This window comes from Cyprinodon variegatus, unplaced genomic scaffold, assembly GCF_000732505.1.
Source record: "Cyprinodon variegatus isolate N-32 unplaced genomic scaffold, C_variegatus-1.0 Scaffold147, whole genome shotgun sequence".
Classification (NCBI taxonomy): Eukaryota; Metazoa; Chordata; class Actinopteri; order Cyprinodontiformes; family Cyprinodontidae; genus Cyprinodon; species Cyprinodon variegatus.
The window spans coordinates 314,204-337,825 of record NW_015150600.1 but is presented as its reverse complement, the minus strand read 5'-3'; the positions used below and the strand labels follow the sequence as shown (position 1 = coordinate 337,825).

Here is a 23,622-nt window from a genome sequence, read left to right as displayed (position 1 = left end):
TTTAGCTGTTTTGTTTTTTATTTATTGTGTTTTATGTTTTACTTATTTATGTATTTTTCTTTACAGCACTTTGGTCAGCTTTGTTTTTTTTTTTTTTATAAAGAAAATAACAAATAAAATTGGATTGCATATATATTTTTTAACTCTCACTTATTCTATTATTTTTATACACTTTTTAGGGGCCACATTTGTGTGACCATTTTTGCTGTAAACTTTTTCTGCTGTAACTCCACAATTTACCTACTGTGGGACAACAAAGGGAGTTTCTGCTCTATGTAGTGTATATATGCTGTTTATTTAGTAATGTCTTGCAAAGCTCTTATGCCTTCATGAAGTTATACCTCGATGACTGATGTCAACAGTGTGTTGATTTAAATAAAAATATGCTGTAGTGCTGAAGCATCGTTCTTCTGTTCTGCTTAAAGCAGCAGGTTAGGTTAGCAGGTCGACCTCCCCAAGATGGCGCCTGTAATTTCTGCACCGCGACAGTCAATGCGGGCCCTACTCTTATATTATGCCTATGGATATCAGCAACCCATTACCCTAATGGACAAGTGGTAGAAGATGGATGGATAAATAAAATATAAAGAATTTGAATAAACTCTGATGGACTGGCGATGTGTCCACGGTGTACCCCACCTCACGACCCCGCTTGAAGTAAGTGTGATGCAAAATGGGTGGATGGATGGATGGAGTTTGAATGAATATGAATTAATCACTTATTTTGTATACTTCTTTGCAATGGTGGAGCTAGATGGGGGGTCAGGGATGGCCATGGCCACCCTTGTAAAAATTTTCTGGCTATGCCTCTGCTTCTTTGCATGAAACACATCAATGACAAACCAAGTGTTGCTGCTTTACAAGACAGACTGAACCAATAGCACTACTAGAAGATCTTAAATTTGTTATATTTGTTGTTAGTTAGTTGTTGTTGTTAGTATGTTTTGAAGACACTGCTTGTTTGACATTGCATTCCTATCACATTCCCTGGTGACTTTTGCAGGGAAGTTAGAGTTTAGCTGCCAATATCTATGAGGAGTAATAACTATCTTTTTTTTTTTTTTTTTACTGTTATTCTTAAGTATTTAGGTTTGGGATATAGTTAATGTTAAGGATATGTGGAGTGGAAGTTTGTCCTCGTTGCATTTTCCAATTCTCCCTCGTCGGCTTCCTTAGCTCTGTCCTCTCGGTGCGGAAGTGTTGTCCTGCAGAGCAGCAGCAGAAGCAAAGCTGCAAACTGTTTGGATAAACGTCTCGGTGGGTCACATGCAGCTTCTCTGGCCTCCCCACCTTCACCGCCGGGGCTGGCACTGCTCACTTTGACCGTGTGCCGCATTAGTATTATGCAGGTACCGACCGACGGAGTGTGGTGAGAGCTGCTTCATGCTGAGAGCTAGAGCTAAGTTAGCATCTGAAGATGGAGCTGCTTAGCCTGCCAGCAAGCTCTTAGCTTCTTATGTTTATTTTTTTCTCTAAAACAGCGAGAAACCTTGAGTCAAACTGGACCCAAATCTGCAGATAGTTCAGGTAAGTCGCAGTTTCGAGGTTTAACCTGCTAATTGTTTTTGTTTATGCTATTCAAATAGCCACCTGTTCACTGTTTACATCTGTGTTTTCATTCGGCTGCACCAAGACGATCAGTCCATGTTTACTGCTGGAAGCTAAACTTTACAGCGACAAGAACTGATCCCAACTTAATGGAAATAATAACAGGGATCTCTACTGCTACTAAATACTACACTTCAAATATAACTGTTTTTTAAATATTTGATTTTGATCTTTTAATGCAATGAAATTATGAATAAATGTTCATAAAATTGTACATACATCACTTTGAATTAGGTTGTATGTTATTTTTCTAAGGATTTTATCATAAGCTCTCACAGATCCGAGTTGTTTGATGACACCATGCAAACTGAGAAGCAAATGTCCCTCAGTAAACTCAAATAATCAAGGAATTTTGGAAGCTACTATTTTATTAAGCTAAATGACAAAAGCTTACACTGTTGGCAACATCACTGAGCAATAATGCAATAAAAACTACCGGAAAATGCCTGCTGATTAATGGGCTGCAAGGATTTTTTCTTGTTCAGCTGATCATCTGACTGAATTTATTTACCAGATCAAATGATGAACGTAGCAGCTGATATTTCAATATAATGTTCAGATAAACGCATAAAAACATTTATATTGCTGCCAAGATGGCTATCTGATCCTTAATGATCAGAATCAGCTTTTCTGACAAGGGATTTGATTTCAATTCCACTTTACTCATTAAATACATAAAAAAAGAGCCCCCCCCCCTTTTAACACACAACCTGAAAGTTCAATTCCAACACTATATGTCCAGGATTTGTGCGGTCTGCAGAAATATTTTTTATTTGTTTAGTTCAATTTAATTCTGTTTATTTATATTGCACCAATTCACAACACATGTCACCTCAAGGCAATTTACAAAGATTATTCAACCAGATCACTGATTTCAAGGACTCGTTTTCACACCCAGCTTTCATGCAGCTACAGTGGGGATGTTATCTATCTTTTAAGAGGAAGAAACCTTTAGCAGATCCAGGCTTAGTGTGGGTGGTCATCTGCTGAGGCTGACTGGGGTTCAAGGAAACAGAAGAAGATGTAGAGGGAACATAGAAGCACTGATCTATAGAAACTTTCTATGTTAGAAAAGATAATAGTAAACTAACTCCATATAAGGCTCTATCAGAGTTTTATTTGACATTCAGATGAGAGAAAATGAGTCTGGGAGACATGGCGGTGGGCATGCAGCAAAGGTTAAAGGGCCGGGAGTCGGACCTGTGACAGCCACGTTAAGGACTAAGGCCTTCATGTCGAGCAAGCTTTTAGCTGCCCTTTTGCTCAGCCTGGACCCTATAAAAGGACAGAGAGGTGAGCCCTGATGATCCTCCTCACCAACCTAATAAATCATTGTAGTTTGCAGCTGTTCTACTTTTGGATAAGCCAAACAACACTTTAGAAACTCGATAATAGCATTGCAGAAATTAATGATCAGCTCCTTTGAATTAGTAGTTCTTGACTTGCTGCTGGGCGTACAGTCTCTGAATAATATCCATCAGAAGTGTTGTACAGTGTAACCTGTGGGTAGTCAAGACCGTGTAGGTGGACTATCTTATTTACCCCTTCTACGCAAGAAGCAGGTGTTGGTTTTAGACTTAGTAGTAAAACAGCAGAGCAGCTTAGACTAACTTTATTGTCATTTTGTGTATATTAAGTGTATACAAAATGAAATTACGTTGCTTACAGCTTCCAACAGTGAAATCAACATTAACATCATAAAGTGCAGCTGTGATCATCATGTAAACAGTATAGGAAGGAAAACCAGTTTAAAAAATAATGATGCAAAATGGCATTAAAATGGAAAGGCTCAGTGCAGTGCAAAATAAATATGATGCAAAATGCAGTTTAACATTCCGTTGGGTCCCATTTTAAAAGATTATTAAATTTTTTAGCTGCGTTGGTAGTGCAAATAAAGTGAAGGGTGTGATGGAGTTCTGTTTAGAGTTAAATAGTTCAACAGTCTGATGGCAGTGGGGAAAAAAGCTGTTGCAGAACCTGCTGGTCTGATACGTCTTCATTATCAGGTAATTTGACTTTTTTTTTAAACAAATGTTTATGATTTTTAGGAGTTTCCTTGAATCATCTATATGGGCCATCTTCTCTCAAAAAATGGTCTACGCCTGAAGAAGAGGACACGCAAGTTACATCACAGGAAGAAGAAGAGGAACTGTTTCCTTCAGGGACCGTGCATGCTCTGCTTCATCGTCCACAACAACAACAGCAGCAGTCTCGACGACGACAGCGATCAACTGGACGACGGCGTGATCGGGTGCCAGCGCAACAGCATCACTGGAATCAGCGTGCCGGGGGTAGGCGAAGTCGGCATCGGAGCGGGAGCTGCCTCCAAGCTGGCCGAACGATACGCAGCTCTCGCGTCACCTGAGGACTGTTCAAAGTTTCTGTTGTCACAGAGAGAGATTTCTATCTGGGAGGGCCAAGGGAGGAGTCTTTTATCAGCTGTTCCCGCCAAACTGATCCCACCACCGGTGCTTTTCCGGGCCGCTGGCGTGTCAGTGACCGTGCCCATACCTGTGCCTGTGCCTGGCTGCACCAGCGAATACACAGAGATGGTACGCATCGACGCTAAACTCTGCAGCCATTCAAGATTATGGATAGTAACAATACAAACACACACTTTACTGTTTATGTTTATATAACTAAAATCTATGACTTTTTTCCTAGACAATTACGCATTACTTTATTGTGATCTGGCACAAAAATCTTAAAATTAAAATACATAAAAGTTGCAGCTCAATTGTTAGGTAAGGTAAAAAAACAAAACAAAGAATCAAACAATCTCTAACTAATTAATAGTTATAGACCTATCCGCAGAAAAAATGACCAGTTTGATGTAATTAAACCTGAATGTGTTACAATCATTACATGACATTAAGATCTGCCCCAAGAAAGTTACCCTGAACGCACCATGCAAGCTCCTGCTATGATTTATGATCTGCTGTCTCAGAGGAGGACCTGATTGATCTGTTTGTGTGTCTGAATACAGGTGTGCAAGAGGAAGTGCTCACAGGTGCAAAGGTGTACCCCGTGCAAGCAGCCGCGCTGCACCTTTGCCGCTCCTGACGGAAGGCTAGAGAACGGGGCAGCGGGAGGAGGTGGAGATGCTTTAAACTCTGAAACCGGTCACAGCCACCTTCCCATCTGCCCCATCCCCTCTTCCTCTTCCACCTCTGCTTCCTCTTCCTCCCCCCCAGCCGATGGCTGCTGTGGTTTGACTCTTTACGCCGAATCGTCCAACAGTTCAGACTCTGCCTCATGCTGCATGCATCACTATGACGACTGTCAAGCGAGAGATTCTGATGGCACCGAGCAGCTGAGCATCAATCAACTGCCTTCCTCCATCCTTCTTAAGGTCAGAGAAATAAAAGCTGCCTTTCATTTTTATTTCTGTGTATTATAGACTAGAAATGCTGATTTTATTTTTTGTCTTCACAGGTGCTGTCCCTCTTGACAGTAAAGGAACGCTGTCTTTGTGCCTCTCTGGTTTGTAAATATTGGAGAGATCTCTGCTTGGACTTTCAATTCTGGAAGCGAATTGACCTCAGCGGCTTGCAAGAAGTAAGAGATAGCTTCTCCCTTAGTAGTTTGACCTGTCTCTCATAAGCATTCATATGGAATGCTTTTGTTTTCAATCGAATAAGGCAACTGTTTTTTTGTTGTTTTTCAGGTCAACGACGATCTCCTTGTGAAAATAGCTTCTCGCAAGCAGAATGTGAGAGAGATTAACATCTCGGATTGCAGGGGCATCCATGACTATGGAGTGTCCTCTCTGGCTTCCCACTGTCCGGGCCTGCAGAAGTACACGGCTTACAGGTGCAAGCAGCTGGGTGATATCTCAGTGACCGCTTTAGCGACACACTGCCCTCTCCTGGTCAAGGTGCATGTGGGAAACCAGGACAGACTCACTGATGCACCATTGATAAAGGTGAGCTTTGATTTATTTGTTTGCTCTCACTAATATTTTGCTGCTAAATGGTTTCTCTGCTTTGCTTTCAGTTGGGAGCAAACTGCAAGGAGTTAAAAGATATTCACCTGGGTCAGTGCTATGGGATCAGTGATGAAGGCATGATAGCGTTGGCTCAAGGATGTCCCAAACTGCAGCGACTCTACCTGCAAGAGAACAAAAAGGTCAGTTCAACGCATTTAATAAACTTTTAATTATCCAACGGTTCTCCCCCTTATGCTTGCTGATCTTCTTCACTTAGTGCGAAGATGGTTTTTTTTTTGTCATATATATATATATGAACTATTTTCATAGTAACATGCTTAGAAAAGCTCTTTGGTCCTTCCTTTATTGCTCTCTTGTTGTAAACTGTTGGTATCGTGGAGGTTAGAAATTCATTTATGACTTGAGAGTAAAAAACATCAGCAGCTTGAAGATTTTCCACCTGGAATCAGATGGCTACTTTGATGGGTTTATGTCCGATTCTGATCATACAATACAAAAAAATCCAAAAACATAAAGTACAGCACATGGATCGATTCATGGGCGAGGGAGTGAATCAGGAAAATTCAGTGAAACCTGTTTTGCTCAGAACTCAGCAAACACGGTAAATAGAGTCCTCTTTCATGTAACCTAATGTCATTATGAATCCATTTGTTCTGTGAAACCCTCACAGATTTGAATATTAGAAAACAAGTGGGATTATAGAGAGCAAGACTACAGCAGATGGATGAAAAGAGGGAAAAAGTTAAGGACGTTAAAGCATCAACAAACTGTAATGTATATATTTGAACATCTCACAGATCTCTGTTTGATACTCGTACTTCTCTGTTTAATTGAGGCAGCAGGTCAGGAGGGAGTCGGGTGACTGAAACAGCTGCTCTACTCTGAGCCTGCTGGAGGGCCGAGGTCCTCATGCTACCTTTGAGGGAAAACCCACCATCCTACAAATAAGGATAAATTCAGCTGCTTGTGTTTAGTAGGGCTGGGTAAAAAAATCGATTTAATCGATTTTGGATCAATTTTATTACATTTTAGCAAAATCGACTTGGGAATGAGATCGATTAGTTTTATAGTGACCCGTGTGACGATCACATTGAAATGAGGCGTGTGCAAATGCCGACCCAAGTAACACACCGCTCAGCAAGCTGTCCCAACTGAAGTCTGATGTCTGGCACCATTTTGGATTTAAAACAGTTAAAGATAATGTGCTGGATAAGGCTGGGTAAAAAAACAAAAAATCGATTTAATCGATTTTGAATCGATTCCTTTAACTTTTTTGCTAAATCAACGACTAGGGAATGAGATCTATTAGTTTTATAGTGACGTGTGTGACGTTCACATTCAAATGAGCAGGAAAGATGCGCTCAAGATTACTTCAAGCCAGACAGCTGCAAATATAGCCAATAGGTTGACTGAAGACTGAAGTTTACACTTATGAGACAGTTTTGATCACATCTCAAGTTTAATTTGTCTGATTTACAAGTTTGCACTTTGTGTTTAATGTGACAGGAAAAATTAAAAGACATGAGTATTTTGAAACACAGTTGAACCACTTTCATTATTGTAAAAACAGATTGAATCGATTTGAACTGATTTGAGAATTCATCAAAATCGAATCGATTCAGGACTTTGGCGAAAATACCCAGCCCTAGTGTTTAGGATCCTTTTTTTTCAATCATAACCCAGATGATGGTAGGAATGTTAGCTTACTGAGCTTTTTCAAAAATAGTCTCCATCCAGTCTGACTGAGCTTGATGTGTATAAGAACCGGCACAAATTTTAGTCTATAGATGTGCAAAATTGGAAGATGCTACATATAAGTTTACTTACAACATATAAAGTTAATAAAACACAATCAGCTTTGTGGTTATAATGTGACAACATTTTTTTTTAAATAAAAGACACTATTGAAACAAGAGGGAAGAAAATAATTCAGCCGAATGCTAAACCACCACTAGATGGTGCTGTTTTTCTTTAAACTAGCAAGCTAGTTTCCCTTTGTAAGACTTGTGTAATTCTCTATCATATCCCCACCTTGTTTGCTACTCTATCTGCTTTCTGATATTGGACTCGGATACAGATGCAAACAGCAGAAAAACCATCTTGTGTATTCTCATTCCAATCTAAATTGTCCATTTCAAACCCTCATTATCTTGGTCCTCCGTTTCACAAATGGCCTCCCCTCGTGTCGCCGGCCAATATTTCTTTAGCGCGATTGTGACCTTGATGAATTAGTTCTCTGGAATTTGTAAGGAATAGCTCAGTTTTTTAAAACCCCATTCATCAGCTTAATAGCAAATGAAATTAGCGATTAAAGCCAGGTGAGGGATTAATATGGCTGCTGATAACATTTCAGCAGAGGCGTATTGATTTCAGATGGTGATATTTAAGATGTGCAAGGGAAGCAGTTATTTAGCTTCCCGTCATTAGGGCAGAGAGAAATGGGCCACATCATTTATAAGGGAATTATGTCCAGGAAAGTGGTTGTATTGCCTGCAAATGACTTCAAATTGCACTGGGTTAAGAAGATGGAGAAGCCTCTTATTCTGTTCAACAGCTTGGAAGACAACATAGGGTCTCCTGTGAAACTGCTGATTTTACTGCTTCGTGTGCAAGTGGTTGTAATTGCGTTTGGAATGAGCGTGGGTCCTGTGAGATCCACAAACATGCAAGAATCTGTGCCGCATCGTTTATGTGATTGAAACCGAGAATAATACAGCAATGGATTGTTTCTGGGTGTTTTGTCAGTTTAGGGTCTTATTTCACACTAAATGGGAACTTCATAGAGGTTATTTTCAGGCGCATGGAAAAAAACTCAATGATATGCGATGGTTTCTGAAACCACAATGGAAAGAGGATCCGTTCCTGTTTTGAATGTTCTTTTGTCTGTTTCTCCTAATCAGCCACAGATGAAGATTTTTTTTTTTTTTTTTGCCCACTTTGATCTAAATGCAGTAATTGAACCCCTTCAGGGTGTTTCTGTGTGGTCTTTTATTTGCTGTTTTATCTTTTTCTTTGTCATGACGCACGCCCACATATATTTTATCTCTCTCCTCTTTTCTTTTTCCTGACATGTTTGTGGTTTTCTTTATAATTTGGTTCATTTTTTAAATCTGTGTTAAGCCCATCAAGCTTTGTGGCTTTTAAAAGCAAGCATGCCCCATCTCCCTCAATGGGCTGAGCTCACTTTATTTTTTTTTATTGTTCTTTATCTTTTGCATTTTAAGAAACCTGGATAACATTATTTCCTGTTTTGCCGATATCATTCATATGTCTGCATTTACCTTAGCGATTTGCAAATGACTTTAAGAGGGAAAACAGTCCAATTCGTTGTCCTATGTGTAGAAACTTGGTTTCTAAAACTGACTGAAACAATCGATGATACACCAACTGCTGGATCCTTTAACCTGAATGACAGTGGAAACCATTGTAAGCAAAGCTGCGACAAAGGCAGGGTAGTTTTAACTGCCACATAGTGAATCACATGGTTACTTGAGGCATTTAATGAGGCATTTTACCTGATCAGTTTGCTAGACAGCTTTTGCAGTAAGAGAATAGAGAACATAAGAGAGAGGGTGAAATACTGTGATTTGATTAGATGAATATTCAGACTGTGTATAAATATTTGGACCCTATGCCAACACATTGCCTTTGATGCAGTTTATTTGTAATAAATCATGCAACAGTCTTTTCCAGGCTTAACATAAGCAAACGCTGTTATTATGAAAAGAAAAGGAAGAATGTTTGTACAAATGAACAACCAGTAGCTGTTGTTCATTACTCTCATGTCCTACTGCTCTCAGTAAGCCTGTCCATTTTTGTATTTTTAAGATTCCTTTTTCGCTTTTGGAAATATATTTAACCATATTCCTAACTACATTGGGGTCTGGATTGGTTGTTCTCCATTAACAGCATTTAGTATTTGGACAAAATTTCCATGTCTGCCAAGTATGCACTTAAAATCTTATCTGTATATTGGGTGATATAATCGTGATAACGATAAAAGAGATGAAAAAGGACATTTCTTCTTCAGTCTTTCTTAGGTAACTGTGACTGCTTAGCGCAGCAATCATAGTCCCACATTCACAATTACAAATATAAATGAATGAATAGTAATTTATTTCACACAATTTTGACAAACAACAATAGATTAATCAACCAAATACACACAAAGGAAACTTGTTAACATTTCCGAACTAATTAAATTCACCTGAACATAAGCAGAAACAAAACCTTCTATCAAATAAACCTATCGGTATATGGAGCCAGAGAAGTGACATTGATTAATGGAAGTTGTCTGAAAAGAGGTATCCAGAAGTACAATTTATTTTTCATACCCCCTCTCCCTCTAATAGCACTTAAATATGATTTTTAAACATACATACATAGATACATGTAAACAAGCATATACATACCTACATAAACCCATCAGGCCAAAATTCACATTTATACCCTTGTCCATCGGTACTCAGAGTACTGCGACCCCAATAAACATATTGTAGTAACTGCATTTAGTCATATTCTTTCAATTTTTTGGGGGAAAAATTTAATGAAAGGAAATGAAAAAAAAAGGTAGAAATAGACTTTTTGACAATTGACCCAGTTTCTAAAGTTCACTATTCTTCTCATGAATAGAAACTTATCATGATGATGATAAGTGATGCGATAAATGCCCACTGCTATGCCGCCTTCTTATTTTTTTGAGGTTTTTACAGCACTAGTGTCCCTTTTTTCTAGCAATGGCCTGACAGGAAAGGGGGTACGAGTGAGCTGGAGAGACATGTGGCTAAGGACCACAGGTGGGATTCAAACCTGGGTCGGCCAAGGCGCCTCCATATATATGGGCCATGCATGGTAACAACTGTTCCACCGAAGTATGGCCCCCGTCTTATCTTCTTAATGCAAAATCATTGGAAATTAAGAAATTACGATTTCTCTTAGGTCAGTTATTGTGGTCAAAAGCATAACATGATATCAGTCAATGAAAAATATCATTAAGAACTTTCTTATAAGCATTTTTATGCATTTTTCTTTTATAATGCAGTTCCTTATTGTCCTATTATCTCCTACTAACATCATGTAGAGAGATAATAACAATAATAATAATTGAACTTTATTGATTTCACTTTGGAGAAATTTACCTCAGAACCTCAGGATTCCAAGCTCTATGCTCTAACCACTAGGCCGCCACTTCCCCACTTTCCTCTGATAGTCAATCCCTTCAGATTTTGTTGTTTTTAAACAGACCATTCAGAAGTATTTGTGTTTTTTCATTAGCATAGCTAGCAAAAGAACAGCATTACAAAACATTACAAAACGGGTGTTTTTGTGTGTTCATTTTCGAGGAACCTTGCCTGTGAAATTTCCTAAAGACCTGCTATTGTCAACTTCCTTTTGAAGAGGAACTAGCAACCCCTGTCAGCTCTACACTGTTCCAACAAATATGTGGATGGATTTATACGTAATGCTAAGATTGTCTGCACACGGACTTAAGAGTTTGTTTACTGTTGACAAACCGTGGCTTGCTCTTTCACCTCCATATCCGAGGGCCAACTCCGCCCGTGGCTGTGGATAACCTTGGGCTAAAAGTGCTGAATGAAAAGCAGGTGGATGTAGTTTCAGCGTCCCTTATTCTTTGGACATTCTTTACTGGCTATTCATCCACTATTGCTGCCAGAGTTGGTTATAGGGCTCCTGTTGTCTTTCAAGGCTTGTTTTCCACATGCTGAACTGTTTTCTTTTTACTCTCCTTCATTCATTTTTCTCCATCTACCTCAGAGGGCAGAGGCCATGAGAATAACAAATTCCCCTTTTTTTATCCTGGTCTTTCTTCAGTTTGCTGTAGGAAGGAAAGACAGCCTTGAAATTTTAGCTCCTTGCTCTGTCAGTTTTTTAGATTAACTGGTGAAAGGGAAGCGGAGGAGATGTGTTGCACGGGGGTCTTGTTAGCCTAACCTCCACTTTTGGTAACTTTGCTGCAGTGTTCCTTGGATTTTAATGCAGTTTGAAAACATTTTTGCTGCTGAAGCACTTTTTAATTCTCCTTTAAAGGGACGTTATCTGTTCTGTCATGTTTAATCTAAAGAGTGCTTGCTTCATGTTCCTGCACGGTAACAGGAACGTTTTCTCCAGTTGCTCATCTCAAAGACGCCGTGCCTACCTTTGCATGTGATTATTTACCGTCTTTAATTAGTTCAAGGTTTGGAAATATAGGTGGAATTAGAGATGACCCATCTTGGAAGACTGTGTGCTTTCAATTAAGATGCAGTTACTACTTTGCATTTGCTATCTAAAGCCGGAGACACACTAAACGACTTTCAGAGTTTTCAAAGATTTTCAAAGAGAGGGCTTAGACTGAGAGAATTTCTTACTACAGACATTAGAAAACTAGTTTATGCTAATTAAGCTTATTTAACTGTGACAGGAGCTCTGCATTTTTAACTAATGAGACTGCATCCCGGTTTATTTAAGTTCAAACAGGAAGTTGTTAGAAAGACACTTTTCTTTCAAATTGTCCTTGGATGCAATTTTCAATTCCAAATGTATCTGTTCACGAACCCCTTACATTTAGGCAAGAATGTATTTATTTTTCTTCTAGCTAGAGTTTCCTCGCTACGGCGTGACAACATGGCCACATTCAGGAAACGCTTTGGGTTCTCATGTTTTCTAAAAACCCTTTCCAAAAACAGAACAGAGAAAAACATAAATTCCATAAAACTAGTGATCTATAAACAAGGCAACACACTGAAGATCTTCCCAGTAGGGCTGAAACAATTAATCAGATTAATAATGATTAATCGATTATTGAAATATTCTTCAACTAATTTAATAATGAATTAATTGTTAACTGGATTGTAGAGACTCTAAAACAACCCTTTAGCTGACAGAGCAACACACTTAGAGCAGCAATTATACCAAAGTAAAAAAAAAAAATATATAAACATTTTGCATTTAATATAAAAAAATGTTTGTCTGTCGATATGCTCTATCCAGAAGTCGTTAAGTGGAAAACTTTTAGTTTCACTTGGTTTAATTTCATAAAGAATCGTTTTTATTAAGATTAATAGATAAAATAAATTAATAGATTTTCAAAATAAATTTTATTTCCCACAATAAAAGTGTTTTCTATAGAGGCTTGTATTCCATTTAAACTTATATTCTGTCATATACTTCTGCATACAGTTTGTACGAAGAGAATAAAGAGTCACACATAAGGGAGAAATGTGGAAATGTAATTCTGTGTGAGCTTCGTGGAAATAATGGATGTCAGTTTGAGCTGTGTTTCTTGGCACCAGGTCAGTAAATGGACCTTCATCTCAGGCTCTAATTTCGACGTCTAATGTCTCATCTGTTTGGGTTTTCCTGCCTGCAGGACGGACTGAACTTTTTCTCTTGTTCAATTAGATGTAATGAGGCTGAACTGTATATTGACAGTAGCCGATGCAGTTAACCAGATTTGAGAACAATCAAAGACAAATGACTTGATAATGATGGCTGAGAGTTATTATGGGATCGACCTTTGGACAGGATACCACACAGGGATTTAGAGGGGAGGGAAAAAAAAGCATGTGTAGAAAAGTCTGGAGGTGAAACTCACATTGGGTCTGGAATCTCCCCAGGAGCTTTTGTTGATGTCTTGGACTGTAACTACAGTCAGATAGAACCATTATTACTCAGACACACAAAACCTTGCATTCTGCATCTCTCCTATTCCCTTATTTCCTTCTTAGACAGCCGCTTAGACCAATCTGGATGTTTCTTGGCAGAAGCAGAGTAATGTATTTAGTCAGTATCCCTGCTGATGGTTCTGGATTATATCTGTCAGAGGGAGGAAAAGCTGCAGAAGTTCCCTGCTTTTAAGTCGTCAGTAAGTCAATAAATAAGTATCATTATTTTTTCCCCATAGTCTTCCCTCAATCCCTTTCTTTATATGTCTCTGTTGATTTAGGGAAAAGTCATTCTATTTTAACGGCCAAGCTGGCACAAATTATTGGAGGGATGTTAATGTATTTTTTCCATTGTATATTTCTTTCCTGCCAACCAGTGTAATAAATGGTTCAAGGGTATTTAGAAAAAAAAAACTGCTGAAATTATAGCTATTATCCAAAACCAAAAGGTCGGTATTGGTTAAAGGTGTAAATAAATAAAAATAAATGAAAACAAATAAAGACCAAGGTCTGCACGTTTCTTTCTTGTAGAAGTGCTGGCCATTCAATCTGGTTTTCCTTTTGAGGTACCAAGAGGATTTAACTTTAGTAACTGTTTTTTGTTGGTCTCAGATGAGCTGGTCTAAATACTTCAGGAACTGCAGACCTGGTGGGATTATTTACTTAGATCATCTCTTGGATTTACAGAGGATGGTGAAGAAAAGAGAGGTGGGCAGCAGTTATATGGCTGTTTAAATCCCACAGTGTCCGTATTGCATCTCTTAATAACCACAGTGTACCCATCTTCTCAGACTCTTTAAGAATCACTTTACATGTGATCTTTGATAATGGAAATGCAGTTTGTAGCTGCGGATCAAATGGTCACATCAGAAAACCCAAAAATTCTATTTTGTCCAGAAATAAAACAAGACAAACCATTTCTTTAATTCTTCATACTTTTTTCCTCCATATTTTTTTTAGCTCTTTCAGAGAAACGCGATGAACACCTTTCAACATAAAAGCCCAATTTGATCATAATTCGATTGCTGACAAGATTTAACTAAAGCTGCACCAATCAGACTCTTCCTTCCCTGATACTTATTTCTGGGTTCCTTGAAGGTTTGATCTGCTGTTTCCAGTTTTTAATGACTCTGATATTTTTTCCATCGACCATAAACTTTAAAAGAAATGTAAAGCATATAGGGGGTTTATAAAGAGATTTAAGATTTTTGCATCAAATGGAAAATGAAGGAAAAACAAGATCATTGATGACGTTCTGTGTGATTTGTACTGTGCTGGTAATTCACTGAATGAATTGGAGGCCCTCGAGTATCTCTTAGATAATTTAGGAAAACTGTGATTTTAATTTATTTAGTAATGATAAATCACACCTCTCGCACAGATCCTTTGTAACCTTTGCCACCACTTGTAGTCTCAGTGGGAAGTCTTAAGTTAACAACATATTCCGGTCCCCAATATCCGCCTCTTCAGTGCTTTATTGAAGTGCTTCTGTATTGATCTATGGCCCCAAAAAGCTCTGCAGTCTCTCTCTCAGCTCAGTAATGTGCTCAGACTCGTAACTTTTCATCCTTTCTTTTTTCCTAAGAAGTAATAAGATGCATTAATGAGCACTGACTTCTTGCTCTGGCTGCTGGCTGCGCTCAGACAGAGACCCTGTCGATACGTTCGCTTCACCGTCTGCAGACCAACAAAAGAAGTTTGAGAGAAAGAGGTAAATGTGAGACAGTGAAACGTAGCTACAAAAAGATTTTCTTTCAATATGAGGCACCCCAGGAGAGAAATTCTGCATCAGCATTTGTTATTTTTGGCCCTGCAATCTATCAATAATAGAGAATGAATTGCATAAAAAGACAAAAAAAAAAAAAAACCCAGAAGAAAATGTGGTGGATGGCTTGCTGTGTGTGTCTGTTTTAAAAGTTTTAACCTTTTGGAAAGAAAGCAAAGTCAAATAAAAGGCGGATGTTAGAAACTCAGCCAACAAAGCGGACTTTCAACTGCAAAAGAGGGACAGAATGCCAACAAATTACAATGGTTATGCCAGTTATGCTTGGCAGGGGACAAATGGAAAGCAGCTGAAGTATTCAGGAAGATCCATCATTCATTCTTTCCTGATAAGAAAATAGTGGGAGGAGATCGTTAGATCGATGGTAGAAACATTTTGGTGGAAAGAATGACCATTTTATAACGTTTTGAAGTGGGACTGGATATGAGAGGCCGTTTTGAAATTTAAACTTTCAAACTAATCTTAGTTAAAATACCAAAGGAAAATCAAATCTTTTTTTGACGTTCTTATGCTTAGAAAATGTGCGTTAGAGATACTTCAGAGTATGTGGAATACTTCTTAGTTTTATGGAACAGTGTAGATCCAGTTTCAGCATTGTAATGCTTTCTGATTTTTTTTTAGACCCTTTAGATGATAATGTCTGACTATTACTGCAATTCAAGGTACTTTTTGTGTCAAATCGTTAAAAAAAATAAAAAAAATCCAGAATCACATATGAAATTGAAGTCTAAACAGCTAAGGACTTGAGCCCTGAGTCTAATAACCGGCTTATGAATAAAGTGAAATGTCTCCTGAGATCTGAAGATTTTTCTTTTCATCTGAAGGTTTGCACTAATTATTCAATTGTTTATATTTAAATCAGCCCGTGCAACAGGGTATGTGATGTCTTCAGCAGCAGATGGCGCTGTAGGACTGGATATTAGAGGCAGGGCTGCATTCATTATTTTGCAGCACCATCAAACAGTTGGACGTTCCTCTCATAAATAGACTCTGCTTTAATCATTCAACTGAATACTCTCTAAATCTTCAGCTGGTTACTTAGTAAAAGTGATTTAATTTCCTTGTAGTTGTGTTTTTTCTTTATAGATTAAAGTGTACCTACAAAATATTGAAAAGAAATGTTAGATTATGAGAGGTTCATGTTGATTCAGCGGTTTAATATCTATCGGCACAAATGCAGAGACCAGATTTATGTTTACTCTTCCAAAGTGTCTTTATGCAAAAAATCTAATGAAAGGAAAATATGCTTTGCCTCACCCATAAATGGAAACTGTGGATGACCTTTTCGATGGTGATATGTAATCTCTCAGAGCTGGAAATGTAGCGGTACTCATCTCCATTACATTATCAAGCATTTGCCTGCAGCAGCCAGAGGGCCGGGGAAGCTCTGAGTGACTGAAGCCTTCATATTTTATGCATTCTCCTTTACTTACTGCGGCAGAGATCTTGGAGGCACTGGAGTCAGAGATTGAGGGGGAGATGGTGAAGAAACTCGCTTTTTAGGTTTTGAGGAGTTTGTCCTGCTCTATCTTTTTTTCTTTGCCACAAACTTTTTTTAATGACCTTTTTTGTGGTTTGAAGGCTTAAAAAGCCTTTTTTAATCAGCTGATTTCATTTACTTATACAGCCTGGCCAACCCTCATAACTTCTGTACCTTAAACTGTGTTTTTCTGTTTTGTCTTGTTTGGTGTGGGTCCCTGATGGCTCATTGCTGCTTGGTTTAAACACAGCCTTTCTAAGAGAAAATTGGTTTGAAGGAATTTAAAAATGCAAAAAAAGCAGATATCTTAACAGCAGATGAAAAGAATGTGCTGTTAGATCTGTGCCATTTTTTAAGGCACTAACAAATAAACTGAAATTTAAATTTGTTTTAATGAAGGACACTCATGTGAATAGAATAGAGATTATCACATTATCACAGGTGTGTGGGTGCACATTTGTGGTTTTAGCAAGCCTGCAGTCTGAATAAATAAAAAAATGTAAAAAAAGTTTTATTTTAGGCTTTTAAAAAATAGAATAAATGCTGGCTATTAAATGTAGCGATGCTAAAACTGAGTAAAAATGAGTCAAACATTTTCTTTCCAAGTGGCAGCACTTTGTAAAGGCTTAAGGCCTTTTGAAACTCTGCCTTTAATCTGCTTTAAAAAAAAAAAAAAACTGTTGCAACAAATATCAGCTCGGGGCACTTTAGCAGGATAATAGTTAATATTTATTTCTAATTAGCTGAATCCAGTTAAATAAGTAAATTTTATATCTTGGATATCTATTTGTTTGCAACTTTATGGTAGAAAGAATGATGTTCTGCACTCAGTCCATCCTTTGGGGAGCATTGTTTTGCCACTGTGTGGCACCTTGAGGCATTCTGGAACGGAGGCTCTTACTCTAACCAGGGAATTAGCAGCTTTCTTAAAACCCAACAACCCGCTCTAACCTGGAGGCCTTCATCCTCACTGCAGACATGTTACTCTAAATTTAATGCATCCAGTTCAGTTGTTGTTTTGTCAAAAAACAAGTTTGCAAAGGGTCCTCTGTCTAAGGGAGCTCCTTTTGTCAAGATGAAACCTCCAGGAGAGTCTGGCTTAGAAAGGAAATCGATCTGCTGCCACTGGCTGCGGGTAAGGAGGACCGCAAAGGAATGACACAAAAACATGGAAGCTCTAAGCTAGAAGTGTTTTTAAAAGGAAGAGGGATACGGGTTAGGAAGCAGTAGCTCCATAAATGAAAGAAACAAAGGATCAGGAGGCCAGTGGTATTTTCTGTCCTTCCAAAATTTGATTATACTGTTATTACCAAATGTAGGTTTTGGATGGGCTACAACTGATTAATGTGCAATTTTTAACATGAAAAAAATCTAAACAGTGTTAGTTAAGCAGTATGTGCAGTCAGAGATATGTTGGCCTCGCTGTACTCCTCTCCTTTGGCAACCGTGGTATCCATTTTTAATCTAAGCACAGTTGTGGCAGCTCTAAATTTTATTTTAATGGCTGACGCACCTTTGGCCCGAAACAAATTGAAAGGTTTATGGCAGCAAAATGACAGCAAGTAACTCTCTGACCACAGAGAGCAAATGGAAATATTTGGCATCCATGGAGTTTTCCAGCAGCCCGGTGCTGGGCTCTTCCCAGACTGCATTTGCCTTCGAATGCCTCCAGAAAGCATCAACAGCCTCTGACGCCCCGCCAGCGATGTCACTATGATTTATAGTCCTTTCAGACACCTTGCTCGTGCCTTTACTCTTCTTAATCTCTTTGCACCTTTTCTTAGACCCTGTTTCGCCGCTCTCTCCCGTAATGAGTTTTCCTTTTGTTTGAGAAGAGCAGAAGTGATGTCATAATTTAAAGCGTGACCCTGAAATCTGCTCTGAGGACTCGGCCTCTCACCCTGTGTGCCAGTTCGAGTGTATTGTGATGGATGGCCCTCCTTTAGGAATTTCTTGTGTCCTGGTTTATTGAGAAGAGGCAAAGAAATGGCAAAGTAGACGGTGAGAAAACGTCTGGCTGACTCGTCAGCTTATTTGAAATTCGTCCTTCCTTTCCTCTCCTTCCTTCCATCCCTTCTCAAACTAAGCATATCCTCCCTCCCGACATCCCTCCCCCTCATCACCTCTCTGCTCCATCCGTCTCCTGATTGAGAGACCAAACCCGATCTTAACACTGACTTCATTAGCAATGATTGATAAGACTCAGAAAGCTGCGTACCCATATTGTCGTGTATAGATGTCGCAGTCTGCATTTTCTCACTTCTCCCCCCCATGATGAATTTGGGGCCAGCAATGACGATAGTAGCTCAATACTCGGGCTAATGAATGTGTTTAATAAGCACAGCAGGTCGATGGACTTAATGAAGGTGTGACAGAGGACGGGCCTGCAGAACGGAGCTCTAACGAGACTCCCAACGAGCCTCTGGGGTTAGCGAGGTCGCGCTGTAATCGGGATTCCCTCACCCTTACAGTTGTTTGCCTTCAGCCATCTTATGTTCACTGGAGCACATGTTTTTTGTACCCTATTGTTCGCTCTCTTCTGAACAAACAGGTTTTCAGATATGACAGTTGTGTATAACTCTCGGTTTTTTCTGTTTTTTTCTCGGTTTATCAGTTTACCTTTCTTTAAAAGCGTATGTGAATTTGTGTGTTTTATTTTTTTAAGTCGTTTTGTGATTTCAGTGATGGTGCTTTCAATGTATTTTCTTGAATTGTATAATAAAGCAATGCCTGTTTTCATTCATGCATTCTTCAAAGGGGGAAAGACATGCAGGAAAGGTCGGCTGTTTAAAGAGCTGCAGCTTGTATGTGTGGCACCGATTTTGCTGCCAAACCACACAACGCCTTGTTGTTTTTCAGCCAGCTGACTGGCAGCACACAGAAACAGTCACTCCAGTGTCCACAGCCACAGCATGACAGCGTTTTGAGTAGTTTACATGTAGTAAAGGGATATACTTTGATACAGTAGCTAGCCAATTTCTCCTAATGACCTGTTGTCATTAAGAGAGTTTAATGCCATTTTATTTTTTTTTGTTTATATGATGGAGATAAAGTACATAGAGATAATGTCATTCTTTTTCTTCGTAAGTCAGAACCAGTATTTTGGGACTGCATTAAATTATCATGGTTATCAAGGATTTGTATCATGAAAGTTCATTGGTTGGTTTTATGTGGTAACATTTAATTAAAGGATTTAAAGAGGTGTTTTTTTTTCCAGGAGAAAGTTTTAATACATCAGTTTTTGGTCCCTCAGAAGTATAGACTTTTTGCTAAGCGTATTTTTCCTGTTTCAGGTTTACAGAATCGTGACCCAATCAGACTTTACTATTATCAGTAAATCCATATTTCTCTCTGGCTGTTTTTCTTTCTTTATCATTTCTTCCTGCCTCAACTATTCAATGTAAATTTTGGTATAACCCTTAAAATAGCATAAAAGCTTTTATATTATATTATATAAAACTCCTTTCTAAAAATTCCACCCAATAAGCCCCGCTCTAAGGTTTTATTATTACACACACTGTTGTTGTGATTTGACAACTCGTGCAGCTCTACAATCAGTCACCAGAGGTCATGTTCAGCCAAATTTCAAATAAATTGGTCATAATGTGAACCTGCAAGTCAAAAGCAGAAGCAGGAGTCAGTATTGGCTAATTGATTAATTGGTTATTTTGTCATTTATTTGAACATTTTGCTTGCAGTCCTATTCCAGCATATCTGCTGTAATTCTCTTGATTCCAGACGAGCTGTATGGGAGCCATTCCTGTGCTGTTATTCCTATGATTTGACATTATGCACCATCTCCACACCGGCCACTGAACTGGCTCAGTGCGAAGGATGATATTTGAGATGATATTATTATTCACCATAACCCTCGGATTCTTTAACCTCCCTATGCCCCTGAATTCTCACTATATTTTTATTTTTACATTCAGCTTCATATGTAGCTTCAGTTTCACAGCAGATTGCCTATCTGTTCAAGGTCGACCTGGCTTAAGGATGCTGCCAAAGATGCTCGGAGGTTGTATGGATGTATTTATTTTTTTGTGGTCATTCAGAGTGGTTGGTTTTTAAAGGAATGTCAAAAAAATCTACCTTAACTCTTGCTGCTGTGGTCATCAGAAAGAGTTTAGGTGTCAGTCTATGTGACAGTTGCACTTCACTCTACTCCTTTCTGTGTTTTGTTCATGTTAAAGGGCAGCGTATTCAAGCGTGCCTCATTAGTTAATGTGATTACTAGTGATTGTTTTTATTAAAGTAATTTATCAAGAAAGTTAAAGATTCTTCAGACCAATTTAAAGTGTTTATGCAGGGATTGTCTCTTTTAAAATGCCTTTACTGTATTGTTTTAGTCAATTAGAGATTTTTTAGTAGCTTACTGATGAACTTCCACAAAAAAATCCTCTTTTGTCCTATTACGATAAAGAAGTGTGTAAACTGCAATATATACATTTTGTCACACCAGAATTTCCCCAAGCTTTAGTTTCAATATTTGCTGCCCGACTTAAAATGTTCTTTACATTTTTTTTTCTCTGTTATGGAGGCATGTCAGTGAATGGAACAGCTTGATAAACTTCATTATAATCAGTAGTAGTAGGGGTGTAACGATACATTGATCCACATCAATACTTCGATTAAATGATCAATGATTTAAATACAGCTGTAAAAAACAAGAGAACTGACTCACGCGGTTGTCTATACGTGTTTATTATAAAATTCACAAGGGACAGCACTATAATGAATTGGAGGGTCTATTAAGGTAATAATTTTTACCTCTGCCAAGGAGGTTATGTTTTTAGTCAGGTTTGTGTTTGTATTTGTCCGTCTGCCTGTTTACAGGATAACTTGAAATGTTATGAATAGTTTCTAATGACGTTTTTACCAAAGGTGCAGCTCAATCCAAGGAGCAATCCATTCAATTCTGGTGATGATCTACATTGTGATGCAGATGCTTGATTAAAAAAAAAAAGAATCTTTAACATAATTTTACAAAAAAGGCAGTTCCCCCCCTAAACCAGAGAGTGGCAGCAGTGACTATGTACAGCTTCAGCATTGGACTCAAATAAATCCAGGAGTATTGTACTGAAGACAAAACCAAAGTTAAAAGTTTCTCATTTTTAACATTATCATGTGACATTGTTTCACCCAAGCTTCAGCAGGAAGGCTGACAGGACTACCGGTACATACAATCTAGCAAATACAAGATGTGTGTTACTCTGAGTGTAGATAACGGCTGATGAGAGGCTTTAAAAATGGCTTTTTGTATAAAAAAAAACAAAAAAAAAAAAACAACCAAAACCTCACCATCATCGTTTTGTCCTCATTTCCCTAAAACATTAGACTATCTATTTTTATTCATGTTTATTGTCACTTTTCTAACCTCCTCAAACTCTACAGAGTTCTGCTTGTTTTTAAACCCCTTGGAAAACACATGATAGGAAGTGAATATCTCCCTTAGTTTTTGCACATTAAAGCTGACATAGTTCTAAAAATATATATATTGGGCCATCCCTGTTTTTGTTTTTCTTCTTTATTGCTTTTTTCAGGTAATATAATTTTAAAGAATACATTTAAGAGTCAAAGATGGTCTAATACTTAATTCCCTTGACCGTATACCTGCCTTCATTGCATTGCACCTTTCTTATTACTAGTGCTTGTTATAGCTTTAAGTGTTTTTTTAAGCATTCCAGTTACCGTCCTCCTTCATCAACCAATTATCAGTTCACTTTGCCTCCTCTGTCATTCTCTTCCTCCAGAATCAGTATTTCACAAGTTGGAAGTGTGTGACTTCCTGAACCTCACATTTCTCCGCCTGCTGTTGCCAGAGTGCAGCGCCGTTATGAGATATAGCGTGGAGACATGCAATCGATTAATGGTGCACTTAGCTGCACTAATTAACAGCTATGTAGAGGTAGAGAACGCGCAGAACAACGTGAGTGAGGTTGTTTCCTCCAAGCAAAGACCCCAGATCACCTCTGGAGCGTGCATCACTGTAAAGTATCCGTCACAGGCTGCGTGGCCTCGCTGCTCTTTTGGGTTTGCATGCAAATGGCTCCACTTGAACTTTTACAACAGGTCGAACATGTGCGTTGCTTTAAAATGAAATTTATGAGCATAGAAGTGAAATTGTTCTGGACTACTTTTTACTCTACAGTTCTGTAATTGTATCTACATGATAACATTTTTCCTTCTCATTTTCTTCTCTCTGCTTTTTAAAGCAATTATTTTCTCTCCAAAATAAGAGCAACATAAAAAAAATCATTTCTTTAATCTCACCTGTCACTTCAGCCTCCTCCTCCCGGCACATCTCTCTCCGTTTAACACACTCCTCAATATCTTTCTGGTTTATTTCCAGCGTAACTAAGCTGAATTACACTCAATTAAAAGTGAATTTGGTGAAAATGAGTACCCTGGGGGGCAGTGATGAAAGAAGAGGCGGGAGCGATGGGTCACCCGCCTGCATGGCGCTGGGACCGACTTTATACAGCAGCCTCATGGTACTATAGACATTCACTGTAAATGATGTGCGTGCTGTAGAATGAAGACAGTTTATTTGCATTTAGATAAATCCCTGTGGATGTGGGAATGCTCTGAAAATCAGGCTGTTGAATATGGTGCCTCCTCCCCCTAAACCTGGACTTTCCTACCTGCATGAGAGCTTTATGTGGGTTTCTGTGTGCAGTGTTTGACCCACTTTTTGAGACAATGATAAAAGAATAGAAATATAGGGCTTTCCTGGAAACTTGGGTGTGTCCATATCTGTGCCTGCATGAAATAACTTTGTGTCTGGCTTTTTTTCAGTTGGGCTCAACGGATGAAATGACTAATTAAAAATAACCTCACAGCAGAGAACGTTATCCAACTAGACAAAATATATTTGAAATGCACAGATCTGCCCAAGGCATTGCAGTTCAGTTTGCATATCCTGCTGCTTAACAAGCATGGTTCTGTTAGGTTACTCTTTTCTTTTGGTTGCTGGATCACTGATGGAATACTGATCCATCATTGTACATATATTATCAACCCCAAACTAATAAAAGTGTGGTGGGTAATTATTACATATAAAAGGATAATCATTCATTTCCATGTTTTTAATCAGAAGTGAGCAGAGTCAGATTTTTTTTTTAAATTCCTTTTCCTT

At 38.5% G+C, this 23,622-nt stretch overlaps 1 protein-coding gene across 1 annotated transcript in view; it reads left to right on the top strand.

Annotated features, from left to right (window-relative positions):
• Positions 1 to 1,181: 1,181 nt before the first annotated feature.
• The window catches only part of fbxl17 (F-box and leucine-rich repeat protein 17), a 287,750-nt gene continuing 265,309 nt past the window's right edge, over positions 1,182 to 23,622 (top strand). Inside the window, exons 1-6 of the mRNA XM_015377171.1 lie at positions 1,182 to 1,527; positions 3,657 to 4,160; positions 4,595 to 4,960; positions 5,044 to 5,166; positions 5,276 to 5,533; positions 5,605 to 5,736. Of these exons, the coding sequence (XP_015232657.1) occupies positions 3,678 to 4,160; positions 4,595 to 4,960; positions 5,044 to 5,166; positions 5,276 to 5,533; positions 5,605 to 5,736 (1,362 nt within the window). The 5' untranslated portion in view covers positions 1,182 to 1,527; positions 3,657 to 3,677. The remainder of the gene's footprint in view (positions 1,528 to 3,656; positions 4,161 to 4,594; positions 4,961 to 5,043; positions 5,167 to 5,275; positions 5,534 to 5,604; positions 5,737 to 23,622) is intronic.